This window comes from Centropristis striata, chromosome 13 (assembly GCF_030273125.1).
Source record: "Centropristis striata isolate RG_2023a ecotype Rhode Island chromosome 13, C.striata_1.0, whole genome shotgun sequence".
NCBI lineage: Eukaryota > Metazoa > Chordata > Actinopteri > Perciformes > Serranidae > Centropristis > Centropristis striata.
In genome coordinates, this window is record NC_081529.1 from 15,441,779 (window position 1) to 15,458,103 (window position 16,325).

Consider the following 16,325-nt stretch of genomic DNA (forward strand, 5'->3'; position numbering starts at 1 on the left):
TTTCACCACCAAAAAGGATGTTTTAGCCTTGCTTCCGACAGGATTTGGCCAAAGCCTAATCTACCAACTAGACCCGCTACCGCTCACTGCTGTAACGCCGGTGATCTGGGTACGAGCCGGGGTACAGCGGAGCCGCAGAGAGACCCACAGCAGCTTGTCTATTGCCCATAAAATCAGTGGATGTGTGTGGCTGAATGACATGAGGGGGAAATAAGGTGAGAATAGGTAAAAAAAAAAGGTAAAAATAAATAATCTTGCAGAAAGCGAGAACTGGAGAAGCAAAGCAGCAAGCAACACTCTCTCTCTCTCTCTCACAGACACACTGCCGGTAGACGGTGAGCAGCCAGAGCCAGAACATTCTGCAGAAAAACGTTGCAGAAGCAGAATTGAGCATTTTAGTCTCAAGGTAGAGATGGGCTAGTCTGGCTATGTAAACATCAATTTCTGTCGCTCTACATACGTCATCTGGTTTAACTGATACGACTGGCTAAGAGCTACGTACAGACGCTTTTGATAGACATTCGTATCGCCCAATAAACGGCTCTGGACAATCATAAACCACGCCTCCTCTACGGAGAAATGAATGGCTGGTGTCAAGATTAATCTCATTTGTGATTAGTCTGGCGTTAGCCAGGCTAACAGTGTGCTACAGTAACAAAGAGAAAACATAGGCAGATATACATGCACAAATGCAACAATGTATACACTTCCACTTCCACATGCATACTATACAGTATGATTTAATTTGCTGGTATATTCATATGGCTGTAACCTGCAGCTGAAACCCTTCAAACTTCAGGACAAATGGGGTCATACCTTAGTGTGCAGTTTGGCCAGTTGCTTCTCATCCAGATTGGTCTGTTTGTACACCCTGGTCTTGTATCGAAACTAAACCCAAGAGAGAAAAAGAGAAAGAGTTAATCCTAACACAGAGGCCGTCTGTCCCTAATTCTCTTAGCTTTTGGCCTAGATCCACAAAATGGAGCCTGCAGATTTATTGTATAGAGAAGCTTTATCTGGTTTACTATAGAAACCTCCTCTTCTGCTTCACTGAAGACAAGAAATGTGAAAGAAATGCTCTTGCTTTACAGCAGTTTAAAGATGGTTTAGAGCCTCCACTGGGTTATAATATAGCATGAAAACAAGGTGACTGTGCAGACTGGATAAGGTGTTGCACTAAACAGAGCAGGGAAGTTGAGTAGTGCTGTGAATTTCCTCTAAGAAGGCTGTATGAAACCTAAGTGTTTTATACCTCTCGATAACTCAAGAAACAATTACAGTAATTGTAATCTAAACTGCTTTAAAGTGCTGCCATATTCAACTTCAGTCATCTGGGATCTGGATGCAAAATATAAAACTTAAAGAGCAAATGTTGGGCACATGATGTGAGGCAAAAATCTGGTGGTAAAAAATAAATAATCTCAACTAAAAAAATAAATAAGAACAATCTAATCTACTGCACTGATTTTAACGCCTTGTTGGGTTTTAGTCTTTGACACAGAATACAGAAATGGTTCAAAATGAATCCTGACGGTATCTCCAAATCTAACTGTGTATTGCTGAGGACCAAATCAAGTGCAGTGTCAAGTGTGAGGTCTTGAGATCTTCACATGGACTGTATAAAGAAGTGGACATAGCTACCATGACGTCAATCATAAGTTCGGGGACTACTATTTTGAAGCCTCAACTTGTAAATCAACAGCTTTGGCTCGGCTCAACTCCTTTTTTATCACAACGGTCCAGTGCAATTCCCACCTCACTTCTGATGCTGCACCAAACCATCTGTCAATCCCTCCATCTTCCCCTGACTCGTGAATGACACCTCCTTAACTTATAGCAGTGCCTCACTCCTGACACGACTATAAATAGGCACATTTTAAATGAAGAGTGCACTAGTTAATCATAAACTTTCAAAGAGGAAGCTAATTCTGTTCTCTAACATTGCACTGCTGAACAGTGACATCTTGAGGAAATGCAGGCTTCATCACTTCTACTGTGTCTTACTGTGACCTGCTCTAAATGAAAAGTGTCATGAGATAACTTTAGCTGTGATTTGGAACTTTATAAATAAAATTGACTTGTGTCTTGCAACTGTTTCAGAGAAGACTGGAATAGTACCTCTAAATATGGTACCCCTTTCTCAAAGGACTGTGGGTATTCTTTGAGCAGCCTCTCCTCCTCCAGGAACTTGGCATCATGGCCGTCCGTGGCGGGCTGGAACAGACCATAGTTCAGGACGTCCCGCAGAGATTCGGTCAAGGAGCACAGCACCTGCTGCTTGGCCTTCCACACCGTGGCATCTGGGTTAAACCGCAAACATTTCTGCAGGAGCGACAGACACAGAAATAAGTTTTAGGTTTATAGAGCAGGGATCAGTGGTTAACACTCTCTTAATGTTAAAAACAGTAGTGATTTACTTTATTAAGATTAATAAATAATTTGATGACCTAAGAAGTTAAATAAATATGAAAAATGAAAATGAAACATATATTTCGGCAGTAAAAGCAAAAACAACAAGCAATTAATTATATGTACACTAAAAGCAAATCAGTGAAATCGAGTTTTAGGAATTTTAAAGATGATAAAGCAGCCAGACTCGTTTTACTGCTTCAATCAAAACACTAGAGGCCAAGACAGCAACAACCTGATCACTTTGACTTAATTAAAAAATCGTCCTTACAAACTGCATATTTACTTTAAGGAAACTAAAGGAAAGGAAAGGACACTTTTCTTGAACTAGATATTTAAACATTTAAACCCAGCCCTGCCTGAGGACCTCAGGCTGCAATCTGCCTCATATGGGGTGAAATGATGTGTAATATTTTAGTGGCCAAACCATCTGTGCCTCAAAAATGAACTGTAACTAATTTAAAGATGCTAAAATTAGGATGTTTGGAACATTTGGTTGCAGGACGAACCACATCCATACATTTCATAAGGTGGTAGTAACAAGAGGACATAAACCAGCTACCTCTCAGTGCTGGAGCAGTGGCTTCCAAAATATTTGGCTTGTGAAACCGTACAGCAGTAGTTGTAGTTGTTCTGTTTCAGATGTTTTATGAGTTTTTAGCAGCTCCACCCAAAACAGATTACCTCCATACACTTCTCAGACTGTTTTGAATAAAAGAACTGTTCAAGGCTAAAAAAAGTAAAATATCCATTATCGAGACTGTCCTCCCCAAAATTAGGACCCCCTTTTATGTTTGCAGCAGTTCAGAAGGACGCAGAGGCAGAGGTGATGTTACAAGGCGTAAAAGTCAAGAGTGAAAGTAAGGACATGGAGTATAAAGAACAAGAAGATACACTTAGAGAGGACGGGAGGAGTAGTAGATGGGTCAAACCAGGGGTAGGCGTCCTCCCAGAACAACATCATATATTGATAGGTATCATGCACATCAACACTAAGAATCCACGATGTTATATATTATATAGTATTTTAAAATTGTTTCAAAAAAATAAAACAGGTAAAACTAAAACAAAAATGTACCTTTTCTAAGTGGGAAAAAAGAAGATACATTTGGTGTAGTAGAACAGCATTTCTCTTATTTCTTTCCCCATGAATCATCCTCTGACCCCTAAAGTTTATCGTTGGACCTCTTGTAGAGGTCACCACTGTCCGAGAGACAATCCTGTGGCGATGGAGAACCCGACTGACTGCAGCACAACAGGGCTGTTCCCCCTGTGAACCAGCAGGGGGAGACAGCCCCAGAGTAAAGTGGGTGATCCCCAGTGGCCTCAGTTAGCGGGGAGGATATGAATGGCAGTTTGGTGCAGCTTGAAGTGTCTCCAGCGGGGTCGTGAATGGCCAAATGCATAAAAGCTCAGAGGCTCAGTCAGCAAAGTGGGACGTAACTCACTACACAGATGGCTGACAGAAGGTTTTTGGCACTGCTCTCTCTGCTCCCTCGCTCTCCCTCTCGCTCTCCCTCTCGCTCTCCCTCTCGCTTTCCCTCTCCTTGCCCAGAGTGGAGTTGGGTTGTTCTCTGACCTTGAGACAGCAGCAGGATGATTGGCCCGTGCAGAGTACAGCCAGCTGCAAGGATCCCTGCCTTGCACTGCATTACTGCAACAGCTCATCTCCAGCCAATACATATTCTAACCCAGAGCATTTGCTCAGTCAATCATCTTAATCTCTTACATACACAGAAACGTTTCTCTCTTTCTGCGTGTATGTGTGTGAGTGTGTGAGTGTGTGTGTGTGTGTGTGTGTGTGTGTGTGTGCGCGTGTGTGCATGTCCTACAAAGAGAGAGATTAAACCCTGCACGGGGGTTTTGTGCAGAGGAGTAACATAACATTTTTCTCCCTCTATTTTATTCAGTGTCTTCGTTCGCGCACAGCCAACCCGGTCGCCACGGCAACCGGTTCATTAGTGGAGCAAGCCGCTTGTTGCCATAGAGACATCCCTGTGTTCCCTAGGAGATGGGGTACTGGGAGGGTGTGCATGTGTTGTGTGTGAGCCTGTGCATCAGTGTGGATGGATTTGTGTTGGTCTGTGTGTGTGTGTGTGTGTGTGTGTGTGTGTGTGTGTGTTGCAGCAGCGTGGCGAAAGAGACTGGAGTAAAAGGGAGGGGAACGTCAAAGACTTTGAGTATGAGAGCGAAAGAGGATAAAAAGGTGTGTCTGTTTGTATTAGATTAGGTTTCACACATACACACATATACACACACATACACACACAGAGATGCACATGCAAGTCTACACACAGCACTACAGTCCCAATAAAGGATGCAGGCAAACACTCTAAAATGAATCACAATAACAGCAGGAAAAAATGGAGGTTAAGGCTTCACTTATCATGCCGTAGGAATGTTCCCACAGTCAACCTGAACAATTATAAAACACTGATAATCATCATAAAATAATTGGGATTCAACTTTGTGTAATAACTTTGCTTTCGGCCTAAGAAGCTTCAGATTGCTGGAGATTTAACAGAGGCAGCCATGCTGCTTATTGATCTGTATACCTCCAGGAATATAATTGATCCCACAGCTTCTAATCGGCCGGCCAATTAGGGCCCATCACAGATTACTCACCCCTATAAGGCCTTCAAAATGCAACTTGGTTCTGGAGACAGTTTTCCCACTGACTCATCTAATATTACAGACACATTTGTATGGTTAGTAATGCAATAGTATAGCATGTACACTGCACTTTATTAAAATCATGGATATATGGATACAGACAGCCTTGCAACATATTCGAAACCTCAAATGGTGCACTTGCAGTGTTTGTGGCGCTCCCTAGTGGTCAGAGAGCTTTTTGTGTAATAATCAGACTTAATAGCTACCGTGTTGTTGGTTTAAATGTCTCTGTACAATTACAATATTGTTTCAGTGTCAAAATCTAAGAACAATAATTCCAAGATGTTTATTCTCCTTCATGGTCATGCTTGTTTGTGCTAGTATTCTGGACAATCAGCGCTCACTGGGTAAATTACAAAAGCACTTACAACATTCAGTGCTATCAACTGGTATGCCTCCTCACTGTATTTTAGTGATGGAAACCTACCTCTGCAAGAGCATAAAAATACTATTACTATTACTATTACTATTCATAATCCTATCTAAAGGGGTCAATAAAAACTGCCCTTTTCAGTGCATGTGGGTATCTCAAATGCCTGCCAACCCACAAACTGTAAAATAAGAAACACAGTAGTCCGTTTTTTAGGGCTGCCTGGATCAGAAAACATGAGATTCAATCAGGACATTCAGATTGGGCTCCCTTCCTATCTCACATACAGCCTCGTTAGAATATATACCACCCCCTACCTGAGCATCTCCACCCACCTTTGCAAAGGTGTGCAATATTTTGTATCACAAGCCTATCAGAGTAGAGAATGAAAATAAGCTAAATATGTTCTTTTAGTATTTAGTAAGTACAGAGGTAGCATCATACCTGAACTTTCAGTATCAAAAGAAGGGATTTTTCTACCAAGAGAGACAAATATGAGTGAAATATTATTATCTATGTGTACTCTAATGTTTGCTTTTCAGGTGAAATGTTGTATAATAGGATTTTTTTGGGCCCCACTGTTGTTTATATTAAGACGTTTTGGGGGAACGTTTTTGTGGAAACTCAACTTTTACACCCAACCCAAGCAATATTCATTATTTGCTGCAGTTTGCATTGGACAAACCTGGTTATTCATGATCCAGTTTACATGATTTTAATTTACACAGATTACTGATCATTTCTGTGCAGGTGTGTCTTGACTTTACTTAATTCGTCACTATACAGGATTCAGCTTGTCATCTGATTGTTTGTGAGGAAAAAAGGGCAATAACACAATTTATATGAAGTCAGACCTTACATTCATTTCAGTGTGTTTATAATAATTGCATCATGTACCATCATATTCTAGTTACTAACACACTGCTTCTAACTTGAGTTGATGATGCACCTGCACACACGGCAAAATAAATCTGGATAAGGTGTTTGTTATAGATACAATTATCAAAAAGTATATGAAGTAGTTACACTCTCACACAATGACCAACAACAACATTAAAACACTCCTTACACAGTAATGCATAACTAAAAGTCATCCATTGATATAATATATAATACTATGATTCTTACAGGGGACATTTGGTTTTACTTAAGTATTTTTACTCTGCATACTTTAAGTACACATAGGCAATACTGAAGTACAAATTTGCGAGCCAAATTTTCTGACTGAGTATCTTTAAACTGTGGTATTGCAACTTGCCACTACTGTAAAATGAGTAAATATTGTTCAAAGATACATACATAATTTCCCTGATACTAGTCACTTAGAAATGCAGTTAATGCAGATTTTTTATATAACTTATAACATTCATATGATTCTCAGTTTTACATTAAAATCTTAACGCAGCTTTAAGCCCTTCTGTTTGTCTTGTGGTTTTATCATTATGCAGACCAAAAATTCTGTCTTGTCTCCTGAAGCTGTGATCACACTTTCCCACCCGCATACGCCCACTCACTCTGTCCATGCTGCTCTTTATCTTACCCTGCCTATCTCTATCTTATTCTCCCTGCTCCTTTCCTCTTTCTCCATCTTTCTGTAACAGCTCTGTCACTTATCTATACAGAAATAATACTTGCTCCTCTCTCTCTCCTCTCCTCTTTCTCTGCATCTAGCTCTCTCTATCTATGTCCCTCTGGCCTTTTCCTGCAGGGTAAGTGCAAGGGGACTTGAAGCCTTTAATGAGATCTATGGGGAAATAACCCCCCACTAAACACACATACACACTCACATGCTCACACGCCAGCCATGTCACCATTTAAGTCAACTTCCTTTCCATATCTCACCCTCTTTCTCTCTCTCAACCACTCCATCCACCCCCTCCCTCTCTACAGCAGTTCAAGAGAGGGAATTAATTTCTTTAAAGCATCCCTGTCATCCCCGCTCTGCCTTGTTCTCTCGGCATTGTCTTTCTCTCACTCAGCCATGCTGCACTCCCTCCTCTCCTCCTCATATACTTCTCTCTCTATAATCTGTGTTCCTCTGTTCACCTTTGCAGCTCACCCATACATTAACATGCAACCTCTTTGCAGCTGCAGAGAGGCCTGGTGGACACTGTCAGAGTCTCAGAGTTTAGAGAAGTTCACATATCTTAAGTAGGCACTGAAATAGATGTGCGTATGCCCTCGCGTGTATCTGTATTCTCAAGTGGAAGTGTTTGTGAGTCCAAATCCTGCCTGAGGGGCTGCTGCTTATACTTCAGAGTTTGCACGACAAGTCAAACTGTGAAGGAAAACTCATTTGTTTCATGCTGTTTAATGCGCTCTGCAAGCCAACTTGACTGCATGTGCGTGTGTTTGACAATCTAATAAACCTGCAAACTAAACTGCCGGGACCTCCTGCTGCAGTGGGAACATATCAACACCTTGTGATACGCATATCTGACTGTCGCTGTGCACACAAGTCAGTTAATGGACCTGTGCCTTTTTCATCAGCCACCAGTGGAAGAGGAAGGATCAGTGCAGAGTACACAAGTCCACAAGCAGAGCTAACTGAGAGATCACTCTTCATCAACATCACTACTCAGTTATCATTTGGTTGGTGTTTAAAAGATGTCCAGACCTGAAGGTTTAAACTAGGCTAAGTTTGGTTCAAAAGTGTTTCACAAGTATTTCAGTGACTATGTTTACATGCACATTAATGTTTCTCTCTCATTCAGAATATGACAATATTCCAAATTTTATAAGGGTCATTTAAAGTAAAATGTTATGTTTGAGTATTCTGAATTAGGCCCTTTTTTCAAAATTTAGCATTTTCAAATTAAGATTTAGGATATGTTGCTTTTATTCAGGTTTTAGGAGGGACATGTAGCCCTGTTACCTCACATCATCTGACCTGCAAATGACCCAAACAGTTCTGACGGTTGAATTATAAGTTTTCTTTAACACAGTTTCGGTACACCAGACCCTGACCCTCAAAATATAAAATGGGACAGATCATGAGCTGTCCCAGTGCAAAGTAACTTTCTACATAACACCCTGATCTGTGTCTCTCTCCGGCATGAGATGATAGAATCTATCTGACTGAATTTCTGCTTGACCTACAAAAACTAACTACTAAACCCCAGATTTTTTTCCACATGAAGCAATGGCCCAAATCTCCTCTTGACAAATGTAGCATAATACACACAGATCTCTAGCTCGCTTTGTCAGTGCACCAGCAGCGTCATTTTGATTGACACTGCCTTAAGAGAGATCTCCCCAGTAGGCTTGTAACAGTGCTGTTAAGAGAGGTGCGTCCCACTGAGGGGAAGCAGAAAGTGTCACCAGATGTTTACTCTGATGGCTCACAGACTGTATAAAAGAAGTGGACGGGAAGCCGATGTGGAAGTCTCTGAAAGCTGCATTCTTTCTAATTGCTAGCAGGGTGAAACTCCACTGGTTGCAAGAAGAAGTCTGATTGCATAAAAGTCTATGAGAAAATGTCCCTACTTCTCATTTAATTTATTACCTCAGTTTACATTCTCATAATGAGTTTATGGAACCAGTTGCAAATTTTCGAACCAGGGCCCACTGTGTTGCAAGGACTAAACCTTAATAGTATGCGCCCCAGCATGAAGTTAATTTAAATGTTAATTACGTTCCAATTTAGAGTAAAGTCAACCTGGTCACCAGAAAATATGTTGGCCTTGTACATTTCTGCAAACCAAAGATACATAACATAGAAACTCATTTTCGAACCACAAATATGTTGTATATGAACGTTCCTGAACATCTGCAACCTGTTCTCATTGTGACACATGACTGCCGCTGCTGTAAACACATTATAAACATGTGAAAATCATTGATTTAAGGCCTTTAAAATCACATTTGCTTAATATGGGCACAACTACAGGTGTTTAACGGCTGGAAGAATGCAGAAAAAGTCTTGGAACTGAATCCAGAGTAGCTGCCAGTTCATGTCAGTATCAACCCTAAAAATAAAGTTGTCTTAAGTATAAATGCAGCATGATGTGCAGCAGTCCCATTGGAACCATAACATAAATTGCCATATCAAAGTTAATTGATGAAGGTAAATCTGTAATCAAACTGCATCAAATGGGATAATTTCAAGGATGTGCAAAGCTTATTGGTAAGTAACCAACATTGAGCTTTATAGTTAAATATTAAAGGTATAACAGTCATTATCTGTGTTTGTGTGTGTTTATGTGTAGTTTCTATAGTGCTGCATGTGCGAGCTCCTATGTCATTCAGAATCCTCCTCCCTCAATTCATAACATTTGCATTTGCGTGCTGCAGTCACTCCCTCATCTCATTACAACACAATTAACGAGCAATTAGAGTTTATTGAGGGTGAATTAGCTGACATGTAGAACAGACCTAATGTACTGGGAGTGTAAACTGATATTACCAAACACCAGTGAGAGAGGGAAAGGAGGAGGAGGACAGGAGATGAACCAGTGTGGGGAAAAAAAGAAGATCAGAGGGTTTTTGTTAATGTGAATGTGCAGTGTGAGAGGGAATGTTAAAATGTCCTAAAGAGGTCGAGTCAGGACAGGAGGAGAGGGAGTGAGTGAGTGAGTGAGCGAGTGAGTGAGTGAGTGAGTGAGTGAGTGAGACAATAAATGTCAGAGTGATGGTGGGTTATAACTCTCATGACCTTGGGGAGCAAAGAGAAGTCAGTGCATCTTGGCAGGAAATCTATAAGGTCATGTTTTAGTGCTTTCATATGTTAATGTTTATCTATATGTCTGAGTTTATGTTGCTACTCAACTTACACGTGTGGCCCAAAGGAATAAAAATGTAAGAGGTTAAGAAAGATCACAAGAAAAAAATATTTAAAAAAAAACACTGCACAGTTAGATTGACAAATCAGATCATCATTGCCCTTTCTTCGTCTTGTTAAAAGTGTATATTTTCCCGTCAGTGTCATCCATGTCTCCCAGTCAGTCTAATGAATATGATTATGCTTGTCAATCTTGAGCGTCCACAAATAGGGACATTGTGACAAACAATGTGTATACTTGAGAACATTTAAAGATTTTGACATTTTCTAAAACTTTGTACTTGTGAGTCAAAACCCCCAGCACTGAATTTTTAATTTATCTTCATAAATACATATTCATCATTTCATTTCCTCCTCCTTGCTGCTCACAAAGATCAAAATGATTTGCATAAAAATCTTTTCCTGCTAAAATCACTCAAGAAAGAAAGGTGACTGTCCTCCCACAATGGCTGAACTTCTTCTTCAGTTTGTCTTTTGTATTTTTTTTGTCAAGTGAGTTACACTGTTCTTCTCTTTTATTGTGATTTTCTGTATATCATGTTGCATATGTTGTATTTCAATATGTAGTGATCTTGTATGGCTGCTATCTTTGTCAGGTCTGTTGCCAAAGAGATGTTTACTTTCTGGTATCATAAAATTAAATCATGATGTGAAAGAGCAGGGGTAGACCAGGAGGGCCTTGATTAATTTTTGTGTTACTTTTCTTGACAAAGAAAGCAAACAAATACAGCAAATGTTAAATGTATTAATTTATAAATTTATTTAAAGGGATAAATGCTGAATGTCCACTAAATTGTCTGAATGTCCATGAGAATAATCACACTGATTTATATTGAGCACCATACTTATTAAAACACTTATTTTGAATAAAGGAAGTATTTACTATTTCTAAATTGTAAATATTTCAATTGCAAATATTGTGCTTTTTCTGTTTTCTGTCACATATATAATGTAACAATATAGGATGTTCATATAAAATGTGGCCAAAGTTTCAAGTAATGTGGTAAAGGTATGTTAAAGGATTCCTTGTGAGCGAAAAATGTATTTTTTTATATTTATTTATCTACTCCACCTCTTTCTACCTAAACTTCCAAACACCCATGTCTATGTGTAACATTCTACCTCTGTCTATCTCTGTGTCTGAGGTTTTGACCCGAAGCTTGAGTGACTACTCTCCTCCCAAGCAATCCCATTTATCTATCTTTTTACAATTAAACTTTGATGCCGATTTGTTAGAATAAATAGGGAACGGTGAATAATTTATGGTTGGATTTAAAAACACTGAATCAAGCGCACTCGTGTATCCGCACACACACAGACACACTGCCGAAAACACCCAATGCACAGATCAATAATAAATCACACAGCAGCAAGAGGGAGGAAGAAACGTTGAGTGAGGCATTTATAATGCACTGGGATGGTAAATATAAAATACGGACACGCATACACACAGGCACTCACAAATACATTTATTTAATTTGCCGTTTCATTCTTGCTGATGATTTATAAAGCCGACACATCACAGAAGCCTCGATCGCGTAATAGAAAGGAGAAAAGAGGACAGACAGCTAATGTCTGAGGAAACCAACGGCCTTCTGTTTGTCGAACACAAAGGCAGTCTGGTTCAGCTTTAATCTGGCAATGAGGAAAGATGCACGCTCTCTTCTCCATCTCTGTTCCTCCCTTTTCTTCCTCATCGTCTGTTTTTTTTCCTCTAGACAAAAACACACACTTGGATGCAGCCTCAGTCCCTTGCATCCCCTGCTCTTCATAATTCAATTATCAGTACAATTGAGTTATGTTTGGTTACAACTGATGATTCACAGATCTCTCCTCAGAAAAAAAAGAGGGGGAAAAAGACTGTGTGTCTGGCATCTAGCAAATGTCAATTTTTTTCAAAGTGGGAGAATGGCGTACTGTACACGGAGGAGGCTGCATCTCCAGCCCGTGAAGACAATTTCGACACACTTCTGATGGAAGCTTTTGCTATGATGTGATGTAATACCGCATCCGGGAAATGGATAGCGATGGCAGATCGGTCTATCATGATTCTGGACAGCACTCTTAAACTAGTCACAACGAAAAGGGCTTTTCACGGCATGCTTTATCGCACCATTTAGAAGCTCTTTGACGACAATAAGCCAGAGGCAGAGCTTCCCCCTGCGCTAGCCTCCTCTCTTCACTTTAACTTCCCTCTCTTTGACTCTCTCTGAATCCTTTCTGGCTTGTAGTGTTTTTAAAATCAAATTTGTGCCCACATATTCTTATCATGATTGCTCTTGTGTGTGATTTGGCTCTGTCTCTCTCTCTCTGTTTCTCTCTAGAGCTGGGTCACCTTGGATGCCTCTCTCACCCTCTTAGATCAGTCACTTTGCTGACGAGTACTTGAGCTTCTCTTAGTTTTCCGCCGGTGATGCAGTGAGAGAAAGAAAGGGGGAGTGAAAAAAAGAGAATCTAATCGATGTAATGCGCCCAATCCTTGGAGACTTGCAGTGTTTCTGGAGCACTGCACATTGCAGGTTTTGACTGAACTGACCACACATACTCATGGTCAGATAATGAAAAGATGTGCAGGGCACAAACACAGAACATGGCTCCATCCTATCCTAAGTTTCACAGTGCATACTGCATTATGTCAGCATGGAGACACAAACTCCCACTTCTTTTCAAAGTGTCATGAAAGCGTCCTTGCTGTGACATCTTTGAATTGAAAGTTAAAGCTATTCTTTCAGTTTTTCAGGAAGGCTTTTTATCTCTAACAAGAAATATCCATACACTCATTCATTTTTCATACCCACTCATCCTGCACAGGGTCACAAAAATGACGTCAAACGGAGGCTTCCAAGCTCTTCAGTTCATTTTTTAACACAATGTATGTTAAAGGAATAGTTTGACAAATTTGCAACAAATTTTCATTTATTGATGTCACAACAACTGTTACTTCAGTACCATTATTCTGAAAACTTGATGGTACAAAAAGTGGATATTGGGGACACAAAGGTTTATTCTGGAACAATAAATTGAGATTTTTTTTTTTGTTTACTTTTGTTTTTTACCATGTTATCAAATTCAGTATAAAAAAAATTGTGGAATTGTACTTTTATTGGTACAAAATTTCTGGCAATGTGACATCTCTACTTTTATTCGCTTTCTTCCAAGAGTTAGAGGAGAACACACACTCACAAGACTCTACGGTAATTATAAAGCCACAGTAAGGTAGCTTAGCCTAGCACAAAGAGGAAAACAGCTAGCCTGTCTGCGCAACAAAGTGGCCAGTACAGCACATAACAGATAAAACAGTGAATTGTCTACAGAACAAACAAGATGTAACGTGTGAATTAGTGAGCTGGTAGGAATATTTTGTTACCTTTTCACAGAGCCTGTTTCCCCATTTGCATTCTTTGTGCTAAGCTAAGTTAATAGGGCGCTGGCTTTGGCTGTATAATCTTTGCATCTTACTCTGACAGGAAGTGAAAAGGTGGATTCACTAAAGTGTTAAAGAATGTCTTTAAGACAACATCAACTGACACATATGTTGTTTTTTGAAAAGCAGCAAAAGAAATTGACACATTCTGACCTACTTTTTAAGAGCATGCACTTCTGTGAAAAATTATTTCTTAAGTGGTCTTAAATGGTCTTAAGAATCAGACTTTTGAACTGATCAGGTCTGAAACGATGAGGTATTCAAACTGATGGGACAAGAGCAGTGTTGTTGTGTTGTTGGCAGATTTGTGGGTGTGTGACTGACCGTTTGCTTTATGTCTGGGATGCCGATGCGAAACACCATCATGGCAATGTGGGTGTCCTCAGATGGCACGGAGCCGGTGCTGCGCTCCTTCAGCCTCCTCTGCTGCTGCTGCTGTATGTGATTGGCTGGCTGTTGGTGCGTGGGTCCAGGATTGGAAGAATAGGGGTTTGCGGTGTGTCCAGGGTTGCCTGGCCGGATCTGTCTGTCCCCGGCGGGTCGTCCGGCCAGTTTACCTGACTGCCTGTGTCCCTCACCCCTGCCCCCCCGCGACAGGCCACCCCGCCTGACCTCCTCCACCATTTCCTCCTCGTCCTCCTCCTCTTCTCCCTCCAGCTCGCCATTTTCCTCCTCCTCCTGGTCCTCATCACGCTCATCTTCTTCCATTTCTTCCTCCTCCTCTTCCTCCTCTTCTTCCTCCTCCTCTGCCCCTGGATAGAGATGTCGATTGTTTCCCAGCATCCTTTGTTGCTCCTCGTCGCTGGACAGGGGGCTAAACGGCATCGTCATTGCGACAGAGAGGGCGGCACCAGTGGCAACATCATCATTCCCAGAGAGACACTGCAATAGGGGAGGAAAGAGAAGATGTGATCAAAACAGAGACAAAGAACAACAACAGAAGTTTGTGAGGAAAAAGTTTCTCCCAGGCCTTAACATCACACCAACTGGTGTCTATGGAAACAGGCTGCTGCAGTTACAGACATGCAGTACTTCTAACCCTTACCGCATGATGACATACTATTCACACCTCATGTATAAATGAACCCACTTGTGCTGTTAATTTTTAGCTTTCAGACTCGCGCTAGACATCCAGACATCCTGCCTGGGCTGTTACACTCAAGACTTGCCTGCTGATGACTGACGCCTGAAACATATCAGTATTTAACTCTGAGTGGTAGTACTATTATACTATACTGGAATATGCTCATACTGAGCGCCACTGTGACACGTAGCATTTTAAGGGCACTCATCACTACTGCACAGAATAGCATGAAAGTAGGCATTGTGCACAACTATGTAGAGTCACTTTATTAAGGCCATATTAACATTGTAACCTTGAAAATAAAACCTTATAAAAAAAGAAGTATTCCTCTGTAGATATAAAACAGATCAGAAGAGCAGTTGATGTTAATATTTTTTGCCGTTGTAGCAGGGAGACCTAAGGACAGCATTATCAGCTTGTCTTCCATTTATTCAACCACAACCTGCTGCAATTACAGGACAGACTGTCTGGAAAATTATAGTGGTTATTTAAAGCACAAGAAGGATGAATTGTTGTGTGTTGAACTCCTGAAGTTTAGCTGAGCTTAGTGCGGCTATTGAGCAAAAATGAGATATCTAAATCCATGGTCAAGAATTTCCATGACTTTTACCACACCCAGAAATGTACTGCTTTGTGAACTACTTTGGGCATGAATAATCACTTTGCAACATAATGTTAAAACAAAAAAACTAAAACTAGAATGGCCATATTACAGCACAGTTATTAGTAAGCATTTTGTGTATCCGCCTGGTGATATATTAAATGGGTTCGTCTTCAGCCCCTGCTACACACTTTCACCACATTTCATGAAAATTAAGGCAAGTAGTTTTACAATCCTACTGACAAGAACCGAAAACATAACCTCCTTGGCAGAGGTAATAAGCAAATTGCACCCTGGAGGATAAACCTTTTGATTTTAATGATGCCATAATCTTTATTCTAGCACTTCCATCAAAGCAAAAAGCTAGTCTTTCTACTGGTTAAGCTCTTGAAAATAAAAATGATAATGATGGTTTGTTTGTTAAGCTGAGCATATTGTATTGTTTATCTTATATTGATGGTTGTAAACAATAAGGATCTCCAGACTTTTAAGTACTCTTTACATTGAAGTTACTGAGACCATTCAACATCCTTGAACAATTGAAGTGCCCTAAACAGTTCTCTCTCCAAAGCATACACGGCAGCTGTGGCTCAGTTGGTAGAGCATTTGTCCAGTGATTGGAGGGTTGGTGGTTCGATCCCTGTCCATTTCAGCCTATATAACGATTTATCCTTCATTTTTCCTTGCTCCCGATGCTGCGTTCATCCGTGTGTGAATGAATTCCCAATCGTGGCACCAGTGTGCCCTGGTAGCCTCGGCCACCAACTCAACTCAACACCAGTATGAATGTGTGTGTGAATGAGCTTAGTGTGTAGTGTAAAGCGCTATATAAGTGCACCCCATTTACCATTTATACAAGTTTAGTTCATTGTTATGTGTGAAAAAGCCACCATCATCTTCACTAAAATAGTGGATCTGCCTAACTCACAGCAGACTGTTCATCACTGCACATCTTCTACACAGACACTAGTAATGGACAACAGC

At 40.6% G+C, this 16,325-nt stretch overlaps 1 protein-coding gene across 1 annotated transcript in view; it reads right to left on the reverse strand.

The window, feature by feature from the left end:
- The window catches only part of shank1 (SH3 and multiple ankyrin repeat domains 1), an 87,991-nt gene that overhangs the window by 51,744 nt on the left and 19,922 nt on the right, over positions 1–16,325 (reverse strand). Inside the window, exons 2-4 of the mRNA XM_059348044.1 lie at positions 13,981–14,538; positions 2,119–2,322; positions 817–888 (exon numbers count right to left, since the gene is read on the reverse strand). Coding sequence (XP_059204027.1) covers positions 817–888; positions 2,119–2,322; positions 13,981–14,487 — 783 coding nt within the window. The 5' untranslated portion in view covers positions 14,488–14,538. The remainder of the gene's footprint in view (positions 1–816; positions 889–2,118; positions 2,323–13,980; positions 14,539–16,325) is intronic.